General features: G+C 40.0%; 1 protein-coding gene across 2 annotated transcripts in view; it reads left to right on the top strand.

Moving 5' to 3' along the window:
* The window catches only part of DCBLD1 (discoidin, CUB and LCCL domain containing 1), a 66,126-nt gene that overhangs the window by 18,218 nt on the left and 21,992 nt on the right, over positions 1-25,916 (top strand). Inside the window, exons 2-5 of one of the 2 annotated variants that reach the window (XM_046004382.1) lie at positions 4,243-4,455; positions 19,346-19,480; positions 21,105-21,156; positions 24,542-24,614. In XM_046004382.1, the coding sequence (XP_045860338.1) occupies positions 4,243-4,455; positions 19,346-19,480; positions 21,105-21,156; positions 24,542-24,614 (473 nt within the window). Of the gene's footprint in view, positions 1-4,242; positions 4,456-19,329; positions 19,481-21,104; positions 21,157-24,541; positions 24,615-25,916 lie in introns of those variants that run through there. The other variant, XM_046004383.1, reaches the window with a different exon arrangement.

The following is a 25,916-nucleotide window of genomic DNA, read 5'->3' as shown; positions in this document are numbered from 1 at the left end:
TGTTGATCTAATACACTTACATATTGTGAAATTATTACCTCCGTGATGTTAGGTAACCTCCCCATCACCTCCCGTAATCCCCATTTCTTTTTTGTAGTGAGAACATTTGAGATCTACTCTCTTAGCAACTTTCAAGTATCTATTACAGTATTATTAGTATATCTAGTTTTTTGAATTCATCAAGACCATGGAAGGACAATTGGAAGAAAATTCCTGATGTAGTTAATACCATGGAATAAATGTATTATATTAGTGCTTGCCACAGAAAACTCCCTAAATAGTCTCCTTGCACAGACAGGGGTGAAATTACAAACTTCTGATGACCACTTGCTTTTTAATAAATTAGGACTCAGCAGTTCCTTTCAGGTTTTTTGGAAGAACAAAGGCTCCTAGAGTATCATTCTGATAGTTAATGGAAAAGAGAAATTTTTCCAAGGAGGCACTGATCACCCAGGCAAAGTAATGATGGGAGAGTTGAAGCCAGACCTGCTTCCCTTCTGCTGGTATCACTGGGTGAAATTAGTTTCCTCCAGGGCTTCAGAGTAAAAGTGATTGGAAAGAAGTATAATTACAAGATTGAATAAATGTGATACCCAGGGATTTTCCTTTGTCATGACATGTCACTTAAGTAAAATCAAGAATATAGTGATCAAATGAAAGTTGATTCGCATGTAATTACGCCTCATTTAATATTTAGCTGTGCTTTCAAGAAAGAGTTCACTTTTTCTTCTCTTATTAAAGGAGAGAATTTCCCCATAAGAAGAAAGGTGTTTAAATGTTTGACCAGGTGATATCTTGGTGGGTTAGAGAGGGTAATGTGTGTATTAACACTCACGATTGTTTGTACGGTAGTTACCCTACCGTTGCCCTGTCAGGATGCTCCAAATCATGGCCTCCCAAGGTGGGGCACGTCCTAGAACAGCTAGGACAGGGTGGGGACCTAGGGCACTTTTCTCCTTTAAAGGGGCAGTATCACTAGCTGGGTGAGATCACCTGTTGCCATCGTTTCCATGTCTTCCAGTCTTCAAGAGAAACTATAAACTGGACTTTTTAATGAAAGACTTTATAAGCAGGCAAATAATTCAAATTTTAAATCAAAACCTTGTGCTCTATGTGCTTCTGCACCATATGCTTCCCTCTGGTATAATTTTCATTTAACTTTCAACAATTTTGTACTTACTGCCAGAGATGTCAGGAAAGATAGCTGTCACCTCAACCTTAACCAGACTTACAACCTTTGCCCCCAAACCTGCTCTTTCTCTGGTCTTCTCATTCTGTCTATATTAGCCTTAGTGTTTCAGTCATTTCTGGACTCAGAATCTCAGTGGGGTTTTGTTTTTTTTGTTTTTTTTTTTCTTCTCTCGTCTTCCCCATTAAACCAAAACCTAAGTCTGTTGATTTTTTTTTTTTTAGATTTTCTTTAAATTTAAGTTAGTTAACATATAGGATATTATTAGTTTCAGGGGGTAGAATTTAGTGATTCTTCAGTTGCATACAAGACCCGGTGTTCATTACATCAAGTATCCTCCTTAATGCCCATCACCCAGTTACCCCATCCCTCACCTGCCTCCCCTCCAGCAACCCTCAGTTTGTTTCCTAGAGCTGAGTCTCTTATGTTTGCCCACCTTTCTGTTTTTACCTTATTTTTTTTCCTTCCTTTCCCCTATGTTCATCTGTTTTGTTTCTTAAACTCCACATATGAATGAAATGATATAGTATTTGTCTTTGACTGACTTATTTTGCTTAGCATAATACTCTCTAGTTCCATCCATGTCATTGAAAATGGCAAGGTTTCATTCTTTTTGATGGCTGAGTAATATTCCATTGTATATACATCTTTATCCATTTGTCAGTCGATGGACATCTGGGCCTTTCCCTATTTTGGCTGTGGTAGTCATTGTTGCTATAAACATTGGGGTCCATGTACCCCCTTTGAATCACTGTTTGTATCCTTTGGATAAATACCTAGTAGTGCAATTGTTAGGTCATAGGATAGTTTCTGGGTTTTTTTTTTTTTTTTTTTTGATTGTTTGTTTTTTGTTTAAGGGTTATTTATTTATCCAAGAGAGAAGGAAGTAGAGAGTGAGAGTGCAAGCTGGGAGATGGGCAGAGGGAGAGACAGAATTCCAAGCAAGTGCCACGCCCATTGTGGAGCCCAACTCAGGGCTCAGTCCCAGGACACCATGATTATGACCCCTGCTGAAATGAAGAGAAGAGTCAGATGCTTAACTGACTGAGCCACCCAAGCACCTTAGGGTAGCTCTATTTTTACCTTTTTGAGAAACTTCCATACTGTTTTCCAAAGTGGCTGAACTAGCTTGCATTCCCACCAACAGTGTAAGAGCATTCCCCTTCTCCGCATCCTCACCAACACGTGTTGTTTCCTGAGCCTTTGATTTTTTTTTCTTGTGAATTTCCCTGTTTTTCTTTCCTTTCCCTTTCTAGCTGCCCCATTCCTAGCCCTTGTATGGCTCTTCTGATCCAGATTCTCCCCACATTCTAGGTCCTGTAGCATTGCTCTACCAGGTTGATCATCCTTTTTTAAACATTTCTTTCATTATTTCCCTTCTCAAAAATGTCTGTGGGTCTCTATAGTCTTCCATGTAAATTCCACAGGTGTCCAGTGGTTTTATCTTAATATCATCTACATTTCTGCTCATGTTGTTGGTAAGTTAACTCTTATCCTCCATCCATCCATCTGGCCGGAAGGGTTGGGAATCTTGTGGCAGTTTCTGGGTTATGGGTGGATTCTTCTTCTTAGACTTGTCTGCTGAGATGGGATATTTCTGGAGTTCTATGCCCTGACCCCCTGCCAGGGTTGGTTTTTTTTTTTTTTTTTTTTTTTTTTAAGCCTCCATTATCATTTGGGCCATAAGCCTCAGGACCAGAGAAGAGTGGGATAAAGGAAAGCCCCAGGCCAATCCTTCTCCAGCTCAGGAAGAGGTTGGAGGAGGAAGAAGGCTGCCTTGGGCTTTAGAGTCCCACTATGCCCAAATTGGGGCTTCTTTGTGGGAAACTTTGGGATGCAGAGGCCTTGTTTTATTACTCAGAGAATTCCTTCTCCAACCAATTTCTGCTTTGTCTGCCTCCAGTTAAGAACAGAAATTCTTGCTTTTATGTGAAGCCATACTGGCCACAAGAATTTGCCATCTGAACGCAGTGCATGCTCATTTACCTTGCAACCCCCCAGCTGCGCATGCCATTAGATATTTGAGTGAGTGACTCAGTCACTTTAATCCACTGGAGCAACATGTCGGTCAATTGATGAACTTCCCTATTCAGAAAAGTCTTAAGGAAATGTCTTATTTTAGTGAAGTAGTGATAATTCAATGAAATAGTTCCTTTCCTGCCTTCCTCCACACTTTAAGCTCCCTGTATGACACACAGCACCCAGTATTAGAGTTAGCTGAGCATATGATTGTCTCCCATTTCACTCTGAGTTCTGTGAAGCTGCCATTGCTGCTTTTTTGTGTATCCATCTGTACCAGTTCTGGTATGCACCAAGCACTCCATGCACTAGACCCTCGACATTCCCTAATGACACATCCTGGGTCTATTGGGATCCTTCCAGTCTGTGAATGTCGAACAGTTGGAAATCTCCAGCTGTAACAGGCTCTTACTCTCCTCTAAGCCTACATCTCAATTCTACCAGCAGCACGCGGCCCATGCTGTCTTGTTTAACTATATGGTGACCCTCTGGAAGTTACACGATTCTTTTCTCCACCACAAATTATTGCACGGCGTTGCCTTGCTAATAGATGAAACCACAAATGGCAAATCTGTGAATGCCAAGGGCCTGCTGTGCAAGTTTCCATGGCAGATAAATAGGTGATTAGAAAAAGTGGTATGATCAAATGGTGTGTTTGCTGAAGGCGTTCCATTCTAATATGTGAAACACTTTGGTCCAAAATAGTCAGAAGATTAAACTGGAAAACAAGATGAAATAACCTGAAATAATACAAAATTTAACCTCCTCATCCTGCTGCTGCTTTTCCTCCTCTTCCTCCTCCTTCTTCCTCTTCTTCCTTCACCCTCTTCCTTCTTTTCCCTCTTCCTTCTTTCCCTTCCTCCTTCCTCCCTCTCCCCCTCCCGCTCCTCCTTGTCCTCCTCCTCCTCCTCTTTCTTCTTCACTTTTCCCTCTATGAAGAAGGAATAACATCCATGACTTGGCGATTGTACTAGACTCTCTCAATCCTCAGGAAGAATTAATGTCACTCCTCTTATTCTCTTTTTCTTTACCAGGTGATGGCTGTGGGCACATAGTGACCTATCAGGACAGTGGCACCATGACGTCTAAGAATTACCCAGGGACTTACCCCAATCACACGGTTTGTGAAAAGACCATCAGAGTACCAAAAGGGAAGAAACTGATCCTGAGGCTAGGAGATTTGGATATTGAATCTCAGACCTGTGCTTCTGACTACCTTCTCTTCACCACCAATTCGGATCAGTATGGTAAGAAAAGAGGTCTAGGTTTCTGTGAGCATGAAGTAATTTGAATCTTGGGAGGGAGGGCAAGTTCGTGTGTTGTTGAGTGTTATAGCCCGGGAAGAATTGAAGAGAAGTTTGCTTTTTGTCAACTCCTAGGGTAGCTCACGTGGATACACTTGCTTCCCAAGCTGTGGTAAAGACATCTGAGCAGATTCAGCATTGGCCTCGTGTGTGCCCCAGGAGCACTGTTTGAGTGTGTATCTCGCTGGGAAGAGAATTGGAGATGTATGGCACTTGGCTAGAACATCTACAAGTCATTCATTCGTGTGACAGATATTTATTGAATGGCAAGCGTGTATTCAGGAACTCTATGGGATACAGCAGTGAAAAGAACTAAGTTCCTCCTTCATGGAGCTTGCATTGGTGGGGAGGGGAGATGGAAAAATCAAATGCATCTATCATATGAGAGGCGGTGAGAAAGAAGAATAAGAATAAGAAAAATAGGGCATCCGAAGGTTGTATAGAGCCTGTTTTTGACTGGGTTTCCACTGCTTCAACTGGGATGGTCAGGAAGACTTCTCCAGTATGGGAGCATTTGAGCAAGAAACCCGAATGACTCGAAGGAATGGACTATGTACATATGTCTGATGTCAGAATTTTCTGGATAAGGGAACAGCAGATGCAGAGGACAGTTTCCAAAATAATCTTTTGAAATCAAGCTTTTTTGTGCTTTGGGGTGTGCAGTTAGCATACTGGAGTCTGAAATCACTGCAACAGTGACCCTGTGATCCTGGGTCCAGGGAAAGAGCTTAGGTTTAGACAATTCAAAAATAAAGACAAAATCTTAAATACAGGTTCTTTTGAGGTTAGAGGTTTATGGAAATACTCTATACGAACAGCTCCAAAAATGATGCAGGTTTTATCTGCCTACTAGCTCTGCAGGCAGTTTCTCAAACACACATACCTTTCAATGTTGTCTTTAGCTTTGCATGCAGACATGTTTCCTCTCTTCTGGTGCCTCCTCCCAGTGTGGAGCCCCAGACTAGCCCGCAGACCATTCAGAGGTCTGTGCTTATCCAGCCCCCATGGGAAAAACAGATCTAGAATTTTGTATCCCTGGGATTTTATGTCGTTTTAATGATGGCTGAATTACTCTGACAGACTAAAGACAGTTGATTTCATATAATTGGTTGCAACTTTTAAACTCCGGTTTGATTCAGATGGGGAAAATGAGGGGTGCCTGGGTGGCTCAGTTGATCAAGCATCTCACTTTGGTTCAGGTCGTGATCTTGGCATCCTGGGATCAGCCCTGAGTGGGGCTCTGTGCTCAGTGGGGAGCCTGCTTCTCCCTCTCCCTCTGCCCCTCCTCCCACTCATGCTTTCTCTTTCTCAAATAAATAAAATCGTTATTAAAAAAAAAAAATGAGAAACATGAGCATTCGAGGGATGCTGGAAGCCCTGGGAATGCTTACTAGTGATCACATGTGTACTAATTTGTGAAAGCATTCTTCAGGGAATCCCTCATCAGCCAGGAAATGTCATTCACATTCAGAGGGAAGGACTGTGGATGAGAGAGAGCCCTCCTGTAAGATGTGAGGCAAAACACTGAGGGGCCAGAAACAGCTTTCCCACACTGCTGTCTCCCAAGGACCATCACCTTTTCTGGAAGGGGAGCAGTTAATTCCGTCTGCTGACAGAGAAGCTGAGTAGTTGGCTCTGTTGCTGTCAGCCTCTCTCAAATCAGAGGTGAGGTGAGAAGAACAGGAAAGGGGAGCAAATCATCCCAAAGCAGGATTGGAGAATGGATGTTGCTTTCCAACACCGTGAATTTACTTCATCGTCTCCCATGTGTATTCACAAATGTACAGAAAAGAGAAAACACATAGGATTAATGACATGGTAGGAGCTAGGTTCTGAGGTGATTGTGGTTGGCTTCAGGGCACTGACCCCTGTATGTCTAGATTTCTCGAATTTTCAAGGCTTAGAACCTTCACTGGGAAATGGGTACTGAATTACAATTCACCTGTAGATGTAAGCCAGGTAAATTAATTTTTCTCTTTATAATTTTTTCTATATACCAGTTAGGTTTATCTTTTAAAAACAGAATTTGTGCTCATTGTAGAAATTAACATGTTCAGTGTCTGTTTTTATGCCAGGCACAGGGATGACCCTTACATAGATTTTCTGGAATCCTTATATCCACCTTGGAGGTAAATGTTATTAACTCCTTTCTACAAGCAGGGAAACTAAAGCACAATAAGTCAGATTTTTTTGTTTTTGAGTAACACGCCAAAGATCACACAACTAGTTAAGATATGAAAGGAGAATTTGTATCCATATCTTTGTGGCTCAGATACCTCTGTTTCCAGATGTCTACTCCTCTGTCCCAGTCCCACAACTCAAAGAAAACCACAACACATTCTTAGCCCAGTATTATATTATAGAGCAATTTTGTCTAAAATGTAGGCAGAACTAATAATACTTTTGGCTAGGGATGTTCTTGAGATAAAATATTTAATGATGCTCAGAATTTTTCTTTTGTGGCTGCTTTAAAGATTTCCATGCCTAGACAAACCCAGCAGACAAGTGTAAGAGAAATAGCAATAAAAGAAATATCTGGAAAGATAATTAGGGTATTTTAGTCCCATAAGAATATTTTTTAAAAATTAAATGCTTATTTTTAAAAAATTAAATGTTTTTTAAAAATTAAATTGAAAATTAAATGCAAGATATAGAAAGTGTACACTATATGTTGTGTGTGTTGCATATATATGTTTGTGTCTTTTGTCATTTTGAAGAGCATTCTGAGAGGACCTACTTACTCGTATACATGTACTTATAATATTTAACCCAGTGTTTTGAATGTTGTAGATCTACTTAATGAATAAATGATTTTTTAATAAAGTGAATCAACAAATTCAGTGATGAGGAAGCAGTTAACTAAAACATGTTACAATTACTTGGCATATTAAACATGTATTAGGTTTAAAGATTATTAAGATGGGAAGCTGCTTATGATACAGTGTTAGGTAAAATATGAATATATGCTAATGTTCTGACAATGGGAAAATACCTTCCAATAAAATAAGACAACATAACTTCAGCAGAATCTTATGGTGAGACTTTAGAAATTTTAACTGCTGGTATTGTTATGTCTTCTCTCTATTTTCTATTTTTTCCCTCACAAACATAAGTTGATACGTTGTTAATACAGGATGCCTGGGTGGCTCAGTCGGTTAAGCATCTACCTAGGACTGGGGTCATGATCCCCAGGGTCCTGGGATCCAGTCCCACATCAGGCTCCCTGCCCCTATTCCCCGCTCATGCTTGCTCTCTCGCTCTCTCTCCCTCTCTTGCAAAAACAAAGAAATAATTTTTTTAAAAACTAGAAAAAAGAAATGTTAATGCAGAATAGATTTCCTTTGTTAACTTAGTTAAAATAGTCCCCTGGTCAGTTTGAACTTCCCTAAGGAGTGCGGCCTCCTTAGGAAGAGGGGGAGGTAGGAGTGCTTTGCCATCCTGTGTCCCAGCTCAGGGTGGGCGTTGCTGTGGGGCTGTTGCCCAGTTCCCGGGACAGTGGGAGGCCATTCTGCAGCCAGTGTAGCCACAGGACCTGGCGTGCCTGCAGAGGGGGAGCCCTAGTGTTTGTGCAGGGTCCCAGGGATCCACAACACTAGTCTGGGCTGGCGGGGTTATTGGAAAGTGCCCACAGTGGTGGGGAAAGAATGTTGTGGAATACCTCTCTGAAATTCCCATCTATGATGGTTCTAATGATTACATGTGTGGCTGAAATAGCCAAATAGTTTTAGTTTATCCAACTCAATTTTTTTCATTAACCACTTAATTATTAAAACCCATGCCAAGAGATTTTAAGACTCAATGCTATCACAATTTTGAATATGGAGTTAATGTTTTGAAAAAGAGTAATGTTTTTTGGCATTAGTGTTGGTAAGCTTTGCCAAGAATGGAAGTACTTGGAATGTGATTGCATTAACAATTGTGAATATGCTGGAGTTGTATGCTTTTAATCATCGTGCAGTTCGTGTGTAATGGTTTTCCCGCCTGCCAGTTTTCTTTTAAATGTTTGGTTCGTATACTTTTGGGCGCTATTCTAATCCACACTCACGGTAGTAAAATGCACTTAAACAAGTGTAAGCTATACCAACTTTCCCAGTAATCAGGCAAAATACACACTTGATCTCATAGCTTTTAAAAGGCCTGATACAGACAAGGTGGGATTATTATTCTGTTTGTCAGGTATTACAATTATAGTTGATATTTCAGATTCAACATCAGGTAGAAGGATTACATATATGTTTATTACTGAGTGAAGACATTGACTCTTCTTTCAAAACACCCTTGAAACAGCCAGGAAGCGGTAAAGTTGACCAAAAAAACAATATCAACCTTACTTTGGAAAATGTGGGTTGTTTTTTTTGTTGTTGTTGTTGTTTTTAAGAGCAAAATGAGTTTTGGGGGCACATGGGTGGCCCAGTCAGTGAAGCATCTGCCTTAGGCTGGGATCTTGATCTCAGGGTCTTGGGCTCGAGCCCGGCATTGGGCTCCCTGCTCAACAGGGAGGCTGCTTCTCTCTCTCCCTCTGACCCCTGTTACCCCTGCTTATGTTCTCTCTCACTCATTCTCTCTCAAATAAATAAATAAATAATACCTTTTTTTAAAAAAAGAACAAAATAAATTTTTAAAGATATTCTTAAACACAAATTTTCCTTTTAACAAAACATTTTGAATCTAAAACACATGTAACCAACATGTGTGCTTATATCCTGGCTACAAAAAAAAGTCTGTAAGAAGTATCATAGTTTGCTTAGTAGAGGTTGTTTTTACTATAACTGAGGGAATTCTGGGCTTTTGTTTGTTTAGGAGACCAAAGAAGCTGAGACTACCTTCCAAAGGAACATTCATGTCTCTTTTATGTTCTAGGATTCAAGCTAGGGTCGCAAGCATTTTACTGTCATGACTCCTCATTCTGCTTTAACCTGGGAGAGTTCCTCATCTTACTTTGTCTCTTTACATAGTTTTGAAGAGTTCCAACTGTTTATTTTGTAGGATGCCTGTTGCTTTGGGTTAGTTCAGTGTTTCCTCATGATTAAATTCAGATTATGTGTTTTTGGAAAATAGAACATGATCCCTTTTTTTAAAGTGATCTTTGAAAGGCTTGTTTGCAAAAATGTCCAGCATTAGAAATTGTGAGGTCTCATGTCTCCTGAGGAATGCGAAGTAAGTCTGCATTGTTTTGTTTGGTTCCCTTTTCACAGCTTTCCTCAAGTGGACTTCTTTTGGCTTTCAAAACTACATTCATTTAAGTTACGTCAGGTGTCTTCCCCAAACAGTTCTGCCTTGTTCAAAGAAGTCAGTGTAATATGAGACGTGAAAAAATGTGAATTTAAGGTGCTACCTTCTTTACAGAGTTCACCTTATATTTGGACGCATGAGGCCAAAGAGGATAGCCAATGCTATCCTAGGATTGAACGGATTCATTTTAAGCCTGAATTTGAAGATAAAAACAAAGAATCTATTTACATAATATATCTTAAGATTTAAAATTGTTGTAAAATACAGTTCAGATTGCTGCTTTGGTACTGATTTCTCAATTTCTGGACTTTTATAGTCATGATGTAAAATAATAACGGGTTAATTATATAAACATTAAAATATCTTGAACTTGGGGGAAAAGCAGATGCTAATTTAGACACTGTGTTGTACCAAAATACTTACATTTCAAGTATAAAATATCTAACTTTTATTTATGACACTGAGGAGGGAGGGCTGTGAATTCATACTGAAGGTCATTATTCTCAACTCTAAAACTCTTTATGACTCATCCTACGGTTAAGTTTCATTTCCAGTCATGCTAGCCAGAAAGGGCCTGCTCTCAGGGACCCCAGAGGAATTGTCATTTCTGTTTTCCTGATATTTCAAGAAGATTGACTGGATTCCAGTTTCCCCTGAAAGTTGGCCTTCCCTTGATGTGTGGAGTTCAGGATTGTCCCTGGACCCTCTGAAGGACTTGCTGGAAGAAGGTGGGTGGAACCAAATACTGGCTTCTCAGACTCCCCCGCCTGGGTCACTGAGGATCGGTGAAAACAGGCTGGCCTTCAGCATGCGTTGAGATTGGCACTGTCATTTCTGCCGGGATTCTTCACTTGTGCTGAAGAGTGCAGACTCTGGAATTAGACTGCTTGCCTTCAGATTGCTGCTGTACTGCTCAGTTATTAATTGCTTAACCATGAGCAAATTATGTTATCTTTCCATATCTCCATTCTCCTATCTTTAAAATGGGTAAAATGGGGGGCTTAGGTGGCTCAGTCAGCTAAGCGTGTGCCTTCAGCTTGGGTCATGATCCCAGAGTCCTGGGAACAAGTCCTGCATTGGGCTCCCTGCTCAGCAGGCAGCTTACGGCTCCCTCTCCCCTAGCTCCTCCCCCCTGCTCGTGCTCTCTCTTTCTGTCTCTCTGTCAAAGAAATAAATAAATAATCTTTAAAAAATAATAAAATGGGCAAAATAGTGCTATCTACCATCTTTGGGTGATGGAGGCACATAGTGTAACTTAAAAGAATGATGCCTGGCACAAAATAAGCACTCAGCAAATGTTGGCCACCATCACCCTCCCTCCTCTCCCTCCCCTTCCTCCCCCTTTCCTCTGCCCTTCCACCCTCCCCCCTTCCTCAGTGGCCTTGCACACAGCTTATTCTTTGTCTAAGAGGTCTAAGAGTGTAGAAACACATTGGTCCCCTCAGTGCCCTGAACACTTCCCTGCCACCGAGTCGAGGCTGAGCTGCAGCAGCACGCCCTGCCCTCCCCGTGCATTCCTGGTCACTTGAGTTTGCCTGAATCATTCTAAGCATGTGGCAGGGGTTCCCTGAGCTGGAAATAGCTCCCTGTACAGATCTCCATCCAGCCTCGTGAGATGAGCAGAAAACACATATTCTCCAAGCCCACAGGTTGTTTTGCTCAATTTGGCTTTTTTATTTCACTGCCAGCCCATGTCTTTGTATCTATTTCTTATGGAAAGAGCCTCCTGATGTTTCCCTCTCTCTTTTCGCCAGTCTCTGGTCCTGCCAGGCTGGCCAAGGTTATCTCGTTGAATATAATTATAATTTCTTTCTTTCCTTATTTCAAAAATTATTAATTGTACCCTCCTATCTGCAGAAACTCATCAGCGTGGCATTCAAGGCTCCCTGACTCTTCTCCCCATCCCCATTTCCAGCCTCATCGCTGAGTCTCCCTGTATGTGTGCCTTTTCCTGGACATATCCTACATACAGCTTCCTGCAATGGTATTTTTATTGGCACTGTTCCTCCCATAGGTCTCTTTTCCTTCCCCTGAATTTCCTGCCCCTGCTAACACGGACACACACACATACACACACACAAACCAGATCCATTGCTACTTACCCCGGAGCCCCAGAGCCTTCTCGGACGTCCAGCAGCATCAGTTACTCCCTCTCTGGCGCTTGTGTTGATTCTCTAAGCCTTTGCTACTGGAGACCAATCTCAGTTTGAGATCATTATGTTAGCTTCTCTACCAGATATAGGGTTCCCTGAGCAAGGAATTGCATTTTATTCATTTTTTTCACTATCTGGAGTATGTTTAGCACACTCTAGCATTTGTACGTGCTCCCTGAATTAATTAATTCATTAATTCATACGATTCATTAATGATTCTGATTGCACGTAGCTTGATTTCGGCAAACATATATTTTTAAATATCTGCATTTTGGGGGCGTGTGGGTGGCTCAGTTAAGTGTCTGACTCTTGATGTTGCTCAGGTCATGATCTCAGGGTCATGAGATGGAGCCTCATTTGGGGCTCCCTGCTGGGTGTGGCGCCTGCTTAAGATTCTCTCTCCCCCTCTCCCTCTGCCCACTCTACCCCCACACCTGCATACGCATTCTCTCTCTCTCTCAAAAAAAAATCTGGATTTTCACAAAAGATAAAGTATCTTTATTCACACTGTATTCCTTGATCTGTAAGTATCTCTGCTGCATTTAAAAAAAAGACTTGATTTACATAAAATTTTAGGATTCTACTTGTTCTGTAGAAAAGACCATGAAGAGCTGTAGAAGGCTCTTACACTTGAGCATTCAATATATGCTCTACACTGGGCTTAGTTCTTGAGACTAACTAACCCATTCGACTGTCCTGATAGCCCTGAGGTTGGGCCTGTTATTAACATCCATAGCTAAGAACACCGAAGCTCAAATAGGTCAAGTAACTTGCTCATCACTTTCCTAGACCTGGGATGTGAATGTGGGCATTTGATTCCAACGACTCCACTCTTAAACCCAGTAATGTCCCTGAAACCATCTGACCCAGCAGCTTGTGTATAAGAAGACCTCAGCTGTAGTTTTATCTGTCATTTACTGGAAGAGATGGAAACTTCTCCAGGCCTCCCCACCAGGGTATCCTGAGAATAAGATGGAGTTCTGAGAAATCACTCACATGACAAGTACTAGTATAAATATAAGCTTTTAAAGAAATGCTTCGTAGCCAAAATGCTTCAGGAGGCATTGTGGTCAAGGGTAGGAAGAAACCAGCTTGCCTCGGGAACCTAATGGTGAATTGGTTGAATTGGTTGAATTGATCTGCCGTGTGATTTGAGATATAGAAAAACCAGGAAGTTCAAGAATTGTTCTCTTCCACTTCCTGTACTTCCACTTCCACTCCCAGTATTTTTTAAACCATTGTCAGTGATCTAGAAGTACAGCAGTGGGAAGCCAGCCATTACATTGCATTATACTGGGAACAAGAGAAATGGGAAATGAGGCTAAGTGTTTTGATTATAACAAGTTTTCTGTGATAATTTTTGGAATGATACATATCGGGCACACTGCATTAAGATCTAATCATTATGCTTTGTCTGTTGATTTTTAGAAAAATCCTAAATAGGGAAAAAACACAAGATTGGTAGCGTCTATTTTCTAAGTGGTTTATGTCTCCCAGACATATTTTGAAGAATGCAAAATTTTCACAACTTTTAAAAATAATACTAAAAAGCAGCCTTTAAAGAAATTCCTAGCTTGTGCAAAGTTGTTTTGGGCCTCAGAAGTACATTCATTCTCCTCCAATTGGGTCTGCTTGAGAAGGACTGCTTTTTGTATATTTGTTTTTTTATTTTATTTTGTTTTGTCTTTTATGCCATGATAGAAGTCAGAAAGCATCCTAAACTTCTATGGGCCAGACCCTTCCACACATAAGCCTCAAGGAGAAAAAGCTATGGGCCTCCTCCTCCTCCTTTCTGCCAGACCCTTCCCTGGAGACACTGTCTTTTCGTTTCAGTTGCCATCTTTTGTTGAGAGAGGAGTAACGGCCTAGGTGGGTTCTGAGCTCTAACTTTAAGGCGTTTCTTGACCTGAGCCCCAGAGCCTCAAAAAAAGCCACACCTTTGTCTTGGAATCTGCCTGATTCATTTATCATCTGTCACTGATTTTTGTCTGGGAACCAGAGACCAGAACTCTCCAGGGATGCCACTTACATTCTTACGTGACTATGGTTTTAATAGCACTGTCCAGGAATATCCTTTTTTTATGCTAATTCCCCTCCTTTTCAAAGAAAGTGGCCCTGAAAATTCTGTAATTTTGTACGATGACCCTATTTCAGTCTGCGAGCAAGGACAAGCCGTGCCGTTTGACTGCAATGAAAAAGCAAGTGGGAAACGGACGCCAGTGTAAAGGCGTTTGCAGCTTCAGCATTTCTAGAGATTGCTTCATCAGCACGCCTCCCAGCACAAACGTGGGCCACGCCAGCGGCCACTTTCCTGGTCGCCGGTTATGTGCCATGTGGCTGGGACACTCCTGAGACGGGTCACTTAGGCTCATCAGCAGGCTCTTATCTCTCATGAGAAATTACATGTGTGCTGCAGAGGGTGTTCATAAGGTTGATGAAAGTTTTTAGGATGTTGTCTTGTTGTTGTTTAATTTGATTTATGACACATCTCTCAAGAGTCAGGTCTCTTGTTTCTCACCACTGAGAGTATGCGTTGGGATGGGAAGGGGGTCCCTGGGTTTGTGTTTATTTTTGCTTCTTAATGGCATGTACCCCAGTTTTTAAGTACATCCTTCTCGCAGACGAAACAATAACTTAGTGTCATCCGTTTCAAGATGAAAAGCACACAGCCGCATGACATGGCTTGGAGCAGTCATTAACCAAACTGTTATTGCCTTGTAATGTGGCGTCTGCGACAGTCCACAGAGAATGTCGTCGTGGCATAAATCGTGGTACGGAATGGACTGTCAAGACTGCCAGAAGAACAAGAGGATTTGGGCTTGGCTCGGGGCAGACAGTTCATTCTTCCTTGTAGGACAGTTTTCTTTTATTCACACATGGAAAGATGAAAGGTTTCCCCCACAGCTGCTCATGGAACAGTAGCTCCAAACAAGGGATGTGTTGAGAGGAACTGGCCTACTGTGCTCAGTGAAGGCAGCTCCTACGGTTCCTGGCCCTTTCTTCCTTTGTGCCTGGAATCAGTGCATTGTCTGCTAGGTCTTGGTCTCACGTGCGGTGCCAAATGCCACAACACTATTCCATTTGGCATCACTGAGGCTCTTCCCACAATCCAGGGCTACCAATTTTATTTCACAAAAGGTAGAGGTATTAATTTTTCCTGATTTGTCTGCCTGCTTGATGAACTGCCTTTTCCGCGGTGCCCTAGTCTGATGGGAACTGAGGACGGCAGACTGAGATGGAACACGCCTCCCTGACTGGGACCGAGGGGAGGAAAGGTGGAAGTTAGCAAGTCCAAGTGCTGCAGAACACACAGCACGGCCAGGTGTGAAACACACTTGCATCCAGAACTGGGAGTCCTCTGTTCAGGTCTGCGATGTTAAGACCCCTTCCAGAAAGACGGGGGCCCAGGACAGAGACCACAACCATGATCCAAGTTAGAAGTTACCAAGCCAATATTAGGTTTCCTTTGGAGTTGTCGTTGGGAAATTGGAAATACAAGCTAGCCCTTTTTTAGAGGCCTCGATGGAGAATACTAACAGAGAAATACATTGTATGGCCCGGCGTGGGCGGAGGATGGCTTTGTCATAAGAAGAGCTATAATCCCACATAGAGTTTGGCTGAAAACTGAAAATGTTGATTGGGACAGACTGGCCGGTTCCTTCAGTGCCTTCCCATTCATTATTTTTCCCTCTTACTGCAAGTCAGTCACATTTTTCCATTTTCATCTCTTTTCCCTTTTAACTCGAGGAATGCAGTTATTAACTTCCATTCTGTGAAAAGGAATCTGTCTATCTGTCAGGCCTTCAGACAGGAAATAATGGATGTTTTGCCACAGGCGATAGATACAACAGGAAGTGTTGGACTTGGGCTTCGAGCCTCCCTGCTTGCTTAATGCTGCCTCTGGCCCTTGTGATGGTTGAACCGTGAGGACCCTAAAAGAGTAGCTTATAATCATGGGTTGATACGGAGAGGGTATATCGCATCCCATCTAGGGTTTACTTATAGTGGGAGAGAGATTGGTGCCTGAGGGGGTAAAAGTGATTGAAGGAGTGTGTGTATTTACATTTTATCTTTGAACTTCTTCCAGGAATATTTACATTCCTATCATGACTGTGGGAGGATACAATCAAATTAGAGTTTTACTATATTTTTGTGTTTTGGGGGGGTAGGAAGTTATATGTATTGTGTAACAACCTAGTTTGATGACATGCACTCTTGTCTCTTTGTGGAAGATACATGCAATGTTGCAACCTTTCCTTTCAAATATTCCATAAAAATCTAAAAAAAAAAATTCCAGTTATTCAGCCATGAGAAAGAAGGACATCCTGCCATTTACAACAATAGGAATGGACCTTGAGGGCACTATGCTAAGTGAGATAAGTCAGACAGAGAAAGATAAGTACTGTATAATATCAGTTATATGTGGAATCTAAAACAGCCAAGCTCATAAAAACAGAGTAAAAGGGGGTGGTTACCATGGGACTGTGGTGCGATGGGGTGGGTAGATTGATGTTATTTAAGGGTACAAGCTTGCAGTGAGGAGTAAAAATGCCTCAATCTAATTCACGGTATAGTGAACATAGACAGCAATATTGAAATCGACTGTTGAACAATGCAGGTTTGAATTATGCAGGTCACGTACACATGAATTTTTCTAATACAGTACTGTAAGTGTGTTTTCTCTACCTTATGATTTTCTTAATGCTTTCTTTTCTCTAGCTTACTTCATTATAAGAATACAGTATATATATATATAATATACGAAATATGTGTTAACTGATTGCTTCTCTTACTGGTAAGGCTTCTGGTCAACAGTAGGCTGTTAGTGGTTAAGTTTGTGGAGAATCAAAAGGGACACATGGGTGGCTCAGTCAGTGGGGTGACCAACTCTTGATTTTCGGTCAGGCCATGACTTTGGGGTCCTGGGATTGAAACCCCCCATCCCCCACCCGCCATTGGGCCTCATCCTCGGGAGTCTGCCTGAGAGTTTCTCTCTTCCTCTGCCCCTCCCCCTCCTTTCTAACCCCTGCCCACCCTCCACCCCCCTGTGGGCCTGTGCTCTCTCTAAAATGAATAAATAAATTCTTAAAAAAAAAAAAAGTTTTAGAAAGTCAAAGGTTATCCATGGGTTTTCAGCTATGCGGTCAGCTAGGCGGGGGTTGGCATCCCTAACCACCGCATTGTTTGAGGGTCAACTGTATAATCGCCAAACTTACTAAGAGACCAGACCTAATTATTCCAACTACAAGAAATAATTATGTAATATGATGGAGGTGCTAATTATCCTTATAATGACAATCATAGTAAAGTATACCAGTGTATCAAATGAATATACAGTACACCTTAAAATTACATATATAATTTAGTTCAAAATGTATTTGAACTAGAAAAATCCAAACAAGTTCTCACTGATCATCAGTTTAGATTTGCTTCCCTCACTGTTTTTATTAGGACTCATTGGAATGCTACAGAAACTGGAGGAGAGATTTGTATCGTTATCACGTTTTGGAGAGGAGTATATACACTATTATTTCCTCCTGGGAAAGATAAGTGTGGTTAGAAAAATATTCTGATTTACCAAGAGCAACACGTACTTGTTATTTCATTTTTATTCTTAGATTTGCACTGATCTGTGCAGAGAACAAAGGAATTTCAAGCATATGTAAAACAAAGTTGCAAAAGTCAAGTATAGTAACCTGACTCACTTTAATTGTGAAAAATGTTTATTCTACATAACTCTACCAAAAAATGGATTTAATATAAATTGCTTCTCTACCATGCTGCAAGCACTGTTAAAGTTTACAAACAGCCATATATTTATTACAATAATCATTTTCTTTCCTTTCTTGTTTTTCCACATTTCTCTTCCTGACTTCTTCATGATTTTTTAAAATGCCAGGATTAAATCTTTCATGCATCTTTATAACCAGGTTTGGCTTTTCAAAACTGTTACAAAGAAGAACATATAACTTTATTGCAGTTCTAACAATATTTGAAAGGCCACCACATACCAGGTCTCATATAAGCTGCCGGCAATAAAGTGATGGTTAGAAAAGTTTCTCATCCCATGGAACATAGTCTAAAAGGAAAATAGAAATTATTTATTTGTTTCTCTTAATGTATTCATTCATTCATTTATTTATTTAACTACTTATACTAATTAATTACTAAGTACTAAGTAATTAATTTACTAAGTACTTCTGCAGCTCTCATTATATGCTAGGTGCTATTCTAAGCAGTTTGCTACTATTTCATGTAAACAATTGTATAAGATGAGTAATCTCTAAAGAGGTAAGTCATCATTTTTAATTTGGATTTCACTATAACTTAATAATAGGGAACAACAGAGAGTTGAGGCATGAAGATAAACATACAACATTTCTCTTTTATTCAATTACATCTTCCAAATGTGAGACCTGGACAGGACAAAAGAGAAGTCCGGTCCCATATAGCAGGAGAGAGATGGTTAGTGGGGGGTTCCTGATGCTCTTCCAGACCTTTTTCTTTCCCTCCTCCTTCCTTAACCTGTTGTTGACACTGCTGTCACTGTGGACTGTTAACCTGATGTTGCTGTTGACTCCTTCCATACTGTTTTATTTGGGGAGAAGTTAATGAAGAACACCTGTCTTCAAACTTTGCTTGTTAATCCCTATTTTCTTAGAATTACTATGTCTTACATACATGATTTTCAAGATGACAATTTACAAACTAAACTTAAACTTGAGTAGTTTGAGGAAGGTCTTTTTTTCTTTTTCAGTTCCAAATCTAATTTTGTCCTTTGAAAGTTCATGGAGCTTCCTATTGCTTTTCAACTAACTTATTCTCGAAATGATGTACTGTACTCTTAATTGCATAAGTTATACTACAGTATTTCAAAAGCTTTTAGAAATTTCTTCTGGTTTTTTAATAAACTTCATTTTGCAAATCAAAATAAATTATATGGGTTAACCAAAAGGTACTGTAAGAGAGAAATAAATGTATAAACTGCATGAGAATAAGATTGTTATCATGCATTGAACAGTCTTTTAATTCTGGAAACCTCCTTGAAAAAAATATTTGTGAGTTTCTTCTAGCAAATTCAGGAAACCCTTAGAATATCACCTCTGTGAAAACATTTTCTTGACTACCTAATGTGTTTGACCTTTGTTAATCTTCTTTTACAAAAACTGAAACCTATCTCTTGGGTTGTTCACAATCAGCTTGCTCAGGCTATTGCTTATCTAGAGTTAGCCACACCCTCACCCCTTGGCTTGTCAGTATCATCAAGTCCACATTTAGGCCCCAATTATAAGTTCTAATAATAAGCAAAATTTCAGTTGGGTAACAACTGCAATCATAAATATGTGTTGTCTTCTAAAATTCACCTTTAAGGAAAAAAAAAATACCATATACCAATTCTTTGTGCTGGTCTAAATTTTGAATGTGCCAAAAGTGTGCTTTGTTTTTAGGACCATATTGTGGAAGTTTGCCTGTCCCCCAAGAACTCCTATTGAACACGAATGAAGTCACTGTTCGCTTTGAGAGTGGATCCCACATTTCGGGGCGGGGATTTTTGCTGACCTATGCCAGCAGTGACCATCCAGGTATAGCAGAAGATCTGGTGGTACAGATCTAGGTGGCCAGATCTGTCAACTTGTGTCTGTCTTAGAATTCCTCTTGCTCCTTTTATCACCATCATGGAACAGAATTGTGACCTAGTATAGAATATGTGAAGAAAGAGAAGGATGCAGTGTCTTTGTAAGCAGTTAGGTCTGAACTTGGAATACTTTTATCAAGCATGTTAGGTTGATCAGCTGACCTATCTGGGAGAGATTTTTTCCTAGAAACCTTGGATGATCTTTGGGGCTATTTTAAGGTCTGGTTATTCTCTGGAGCCCTTCCCAACATTTCTTAGCCTAGGGAACAAGCCTTTTAACCAGTGGCACCTCTGCCCTCCACGCCCTGCATCCACTCACATACACCAGTGCACCAGCATGGAGGAAGCATGGGAGTGTGAGTCACATGTGAAGTCACTGTCATAGTGTGCCTTAACCTTGGAGCTGACACTTGAGCAGGAGAGAAGGGGAGTATGAAAACTGATGAGGAAGGAAAGCATGACCTCTTGTCCAGACCTCTTGTGTTCCAGGGTGATTCCTATACTCACACTCCATGGCTGCCCAGGGTCACAGAAGTACCCAGAGTTTCTGCTCTGGGTCCCTGCTGGCAGATGTGCTCTAGAAAGGGGGTACACCTTCATTTCTCTCTCAGTCAATCAAATCTGGCCAACCAGACCCCAGCAGGTTGAGTGTTCACCATATGTTGCTCCCTAAGAACTACTGAGTATGTTAAGGAAAGAAAGAATTTTTGCAGCAAGTGTGGAATATTTTGGAAACTATCCTAGGTTGATATAAACGCATTAAAATCCACTGCATTTTAGCATGCCCATTGCTGGGTGTTCATTCAGTTCTGTGTTCCAAAGAGCATTTTCTTTTTTTAAGTCCTTGGTCCTGACTGATCAGAGTGGAAATGTTATATTCTCAATAAACATGTGGTTCCATGGTCACTCAGATGCCTCTAGCTAAATTGCTAGGTTAAAATGTTCCCACACCTTCTCTATGAACTACATCAGGCTTTTGAAATTGTTTTCCTCTTGCCAAGGGAGGTTATTATACACATGATCTTTGTAGGCATGTGGTAGACAGTAATGAACCAGTGTTGGTTTTTTCTGTTTGAAATAGTTCCTGTTACCGTTCACTGGGCAATTGCTGAAAAACCATGGTTGGTGGTAGAAATGAGAAATGGAGGAAATTGGTTAAATCCTGAAGAGAGTATTCTCAATTTTAATTTACTTTTAAATGGACAAATTCAGATAATAACTAGATAGTGAATAAATGCTTTTTAAAAATCCATTTTTAGGGGTGCCTGAGTGGCTCAGTCAGTTAAGCTTCTGCCTTCTGCTCAGGTCATGATCTTAGGGTGCTGGGATCAAGTCCCACATTGGGTTCCCTGTTCAGCAGGGAGTCTGCATCTCCCTCTCCCTTCACTTCTCCTCCGCCACCCCCTACCTTGTGCTCTCTTAGACCTCACTCTCTCTCAAATAAATAAAATCTTTAAAAATTTTTTAAATCCTTTTTTATTTAAAATTACTTAAAATTCTTTTTTTTTTTTTGGAACATGAGTATCCTTCCATTCAGTTTCCTAATTGCAATTATCTTTTTTTTATGACAGATTTGATAACGTGCTTGGAACGTGCTAACCATTACTTGAACACAGAATACAGGTAAATACAGTGTCCAGGCTGTGCTGCAGGCGTATGTTGCTGGACATTATGTTTTCCTTCACATTAAACCAGATAAAGTATCTTATTTGTATTTAATGTTTTTAAAATCGTTTATTTTGTAAGTAATGAATACTTGAAATGCTTTCCTATACAGCAGAGATCAGCAAACTTTTTGTCCAGGGACAAATAGTAAATATTTTCAATTTTGCAGGCAATGTAGTCTCTTTTGCATCTGTTCATAGTTTCTGTTGCTGCTGTGATACGAAAGCAGTCATGGACAATATGTAAACAAACGTGTGTGGCAGTGTTCCAATAAAACTTTATTTACAAAAACAAACAGCAGCGTGGATTTGGCCATGAGCTACAATTTGCTGACCCCTGAGTTCTACTATGAGTACCAATGAGCCATAGTGGAGTCCAGAATGTGTTTTTTTACTTGGCCAGCATTTGGAAGTGACTTTTGGTAATTCCTTCATGTTCAGAAGGAGTTCATTTTGTCTTTCTCGCAAAAGCGAAACTTACTGAGAATAGGAGATGAAATTTTTGATTACAGCTTTACTTCAACTGGAAAAATTACTGAATCTCTTTCATGTACCTTTCCTCGTCTATAAAGTAAGAGCAGTTTGGAGCAGAATTTCTCAGCCCTGCCACCATTGTTATTTTGGGTTAGATGATTCTTTGTTGTGAAGAGCTGTGCTATGCATTGTTGGATATTCCCCGTCACCAGTATCCCTGGCCTCTACCCTCTGTGTGCCGGTCGTGATAACCAAAAATGTCTCCAGATGTTGCCAGATGTCTTCCAGGGCAGGCAAAATTCACACCCTGTTGAGAACTACTGGTCTAGAGGGGTCTGTCAGTAACATCACTAACAACAGCCAGAACTCCTTAGAGTGCTTTCTTCATGCCAGTCACAGCTTCCTAGGCTTTGCATATAAATAACTCAAGTGAATGTTCCAGTGGGCCTGCAAGGTAGGTTCTGTGAGACCCTGAAGACAGAAGCACAAAGCAGTTATGTAGCTCTCCCAGGGCTCCACACTTCATGAGTATACCCAGACAGTCAGGTACGAGAGTCCATGGTCCTGACCATCTCGAATATGCTAGTAAATGAGATTATTTTATATGCAGAATCAAATCTAGTGTTAACTAATATTAAGTCTAGCAGATAAACAAAAAAGAAAATGGCCAATAATATAAATAATTAGACAATAATTAAAATGACCAATAATTACATTTGCCCTACAAACTTGCCGTTCATTCATCATGGACAAATGCCAGCCTTCTCTGAGATCTTTCCACCCATACCTATAGAGTCCCAATGGCAATAGGGCCTCTGGGCATCAGCGGTCATTTCCTGTCCTATAGAAAAGAATATTCTCAGGCCTGCGGGCTTATGGTGCCAGACCATATATGCTATAGCCCACCCATTTTGTAATGTTAGGTAAGATGAGGTGTGTGACTAGTACAGGTCCACATTCCCTCACCTGTGATTGTGAAATGTAGAAAGCTTTTAAAGTCAAAAGGTTTTGGGGCTCCTGGATGGCGCAGTTGGTTAAGCACCCAACTCTTGGTTTTCGCTCAGGTCATCATCTCTGGGTTGTGAGATCAAGCTCTGCCCAGGTTCTGTGCTCAGCGTGAAGTCTGCTTAAGAGTCTCCCTCTCCTCTGCCCCTCCCACTCGTGGTCTCTCACTCTCTCAAGTAAATAAATAAATCTTAAGAAAAAAAAAAAGTCCAAAGGTTTTTGTTACTCATTCGATGGCAATACCTGATTAGTGCAAACCTAAATTCATTTGACAGCAAAATTGAACTAAATTGAGTCTATTTAATCTTTATGCATTAGCCTTGATATGACTGGTCATGTATCTGATACAGAGATATTAATGTTTTTGATTAATAATATGCAGCCATCAAGTAAATAAGGTCTGAAAATCTAATGTGTACCATGACTATAGCAGATAACACTGTTTTCTATAACTGAAATTTGCTGAGAGTAGAACTTAAATGTTCTTGCCAAAAATATATATGTTATATATGTGTGTGTATATATTTAAATATATACATTTATATATTAATATATGTGAGGCGATGGATATATTAATTTACTAGTTGGATAACATATACCAAATCATCATGATATACATTTAAAATATCTTACAATCTGTCAGTTATATCACAGTAAATCTTAAAAATATATGTATACCTTTTATTCTGATTACAAAAGTAATTTATAACTAATGTAGACCATCACTAGCTATGCGTGGCTTTAAAAGACTTAAACTGTGACTAGTCCAAATTCAGATATGTTATGGGTATAAAATAAACTACATATTTTGAAGACTTAATACAAAATGAAAAGGCTGGAAATATCTTGTTGAAAAACTTTATGTTCATTACATGTAGAAATGGTAAAATTTGAATATATTGGATTAGCTAGAATATTTTATTAGTTCTTCCTTTTTTCTTTACCTGTTTAATGTGGCTGCTAGAATATTTAAATTTACATATGTGGTTTCCATTAAGTTATTATTGGGGAGTGAGTGCTAGTAGACTGAATCAAGATATTACAGAGTCAAATGGCACAGAAAGTGAAAGTTTCTCAAAATACTGTTCTTGGAGAGAATCCAGAGATAATCTTCCTTGTCTTCTTTATATTCATGAAAAACACAAGTTGTTGTTTTATATATTTTAAGCATATCTTTTCATAAAAAAAAGATCATGCTATGTATATTGTTTAGAAACTTACTTTTTAAAAATTATATCTTGGAGGGATGCTTGGCTGCTCAGTCCAAGGGGCATGCAACTCTGGATCTCCAGGTCTTGAGTTCAAGCCCCACATTGGGCATAGAGATTACTAAAAAAAAATAATAATAAATGAACTTTTAAAAAATAAATAAATAAAAATAAAAAATAGGTACCTTTGAATCAATTAAGATGCATTAGGGAAGCTCGTTGTTTAATAGAGTTAATAATGAATCCTTACATAAAGCAAATAATTATTGTGTAAAACTTGCCTTCAGGTTTACATTTTAGATTAATCTGTTTTCACAAGTCAGGTTTCTGATTTTTTATTAAAACAAAATATGCCTGGGGTGCCTGGGTGGCTCAGTTGGTTAAGGGGCTGACTCTTGATTTTGGCTCAGGTCATGATCTCAGGGTCCTGGAATCAAGCCCATGTCAGGCTCTGTGCCCAGTGGGGAGTCTGCTTGAGGATTCTCTCTCTCTCCCTCTCAAATGATTGAATCTTTTAAAAAAATTAAAAAATAAATAAAACAACATATTCCCTCCTGCATGTTCTATGGAGGAGAGAAAATACATTTAAGTATAATTTATACTTTTTAGTTTAAATGTAATTTAATAAAATATCAATTATTTATTTCCTTTTTCCAGCAAATTCTGCCCAGCTGGTTGTCGAGACATTGCAGGAGACGTTTCTGGGAATCTGGTGGATGGATATAGAGATGTAAGTAATTGAGGGTAATTTTTAGGGCAGGGAGGAAATTAAAAAGTGTTTATTGCTCTGCCCAATTCATCATAAGTCACGTCAGATAAGATCTAAAACTCTGTGGGTAAATGCATAATTCTCTCTTTTCTGAGAATAAATGAAAAAAGTGTAAAAACCAAGGTATATTAATGCATGCGTTCCTATTTTTAGCATTTCCAATTAAGCATGGTGTAAGTGAAATGGTAAATAAAACCCTTTTCAAAGCCTATGCTTGTAATTACATTTATTTTTTTATAAGAGGTCATCTGGGTTTTTTTGGTAATTTATTTCTTTGTTTTAACGCTTCCATTGGCTCATGTAATAGCCAAGGACATGACTGTTCACATCACAGAGTAACAGCTTCGCATCTGGGACCAGGGAAGCTGGCAGCCCTGCACTTCTGTACTAGTCCTTCCTTCCTCGCACCCCCAGTTTCTTCTGCAGAACAAGACTCTCCAGTTGTATATGTTGTTCCCAGAGAAAAAAATACATTCTTTTTTTTTTTTTAAGATTTTATTTATTTATTTGACAGAGAGAGGGGGAACACAAGCAGGGGGAGTGGGAGAAGGAGAAGCAGGTGCCCTGCTGAATAGGCAGCCTGATGCAGATCTCGATCCTAGGACCCTGGGACCATGACCCATGGTGAAGGCAGAGGCTTAATGACTGAACCACCCAGGTGCCCCGAAAAAATACATTCTTAAGAAGTTGTTTGTCTAAAGTATATATCCTATCTCCAGATACACAGTCCTTCATGGGTCTTAATCCTGGAAATTTGGTATCCGATTTTTGAATATTAACATTGCTACTTAAACTAGTTGAGTTTCTAGCACAAGAGAATTAGCTTGAGTTATTAGAAATGTGAACATCTGTGTAGTGATAGAACTTTTCTGAGAAGAGTTACTGACTTGTGTCCTCGTGCATCGAAAAAAACATACATATTCCAGAAGATAGATAATTTCTTCTCCAGCAGGCAGGAAACAGACCCGGCTTTAATTTTTGCTTTTAATAGATCCTGATTCTGGAAGTAGCATATTTTGCTATTTTGCTCTTTGTTTTCTTTTTCATGTATTGTCTTTATTTGCAAGATTGACATAGGTTATTCATTTGGCCTATAAATTGTTTGAATCTTTTTTTTTTTAAGATTTTTATTTATTTATTTGACAGAGAGAGAGAAATATCACAAGTAGGCAGAGACAGGCGGGGAGGGGGAGCAGGCTCCCCACTAAGCAGAGAACCCGATGTGGGGCTTGATCCCAGGACTCTGAGATCATGACCTGAGCC

The sequence above is a fragment of the Meles meles genome, chromosome 5 (assembly GCF_922984935.1).
Source record: "Meles meles chromosome 5, mMelMel3.1 paternal haplotype, whole genome shotgun sequence".
In the NCBI taxonomy this organism is placed as follows: domain Eukaryota; kingdom Metazoa; phylum Chordata; class Mammalia; order Carnivora; family Mustelidae; genus Meles; species Meles meles.
Note: the sequence above shows the minus strand (reverse complement) of the source record. Positions and strands in the feature narration are given on the sequence as shown.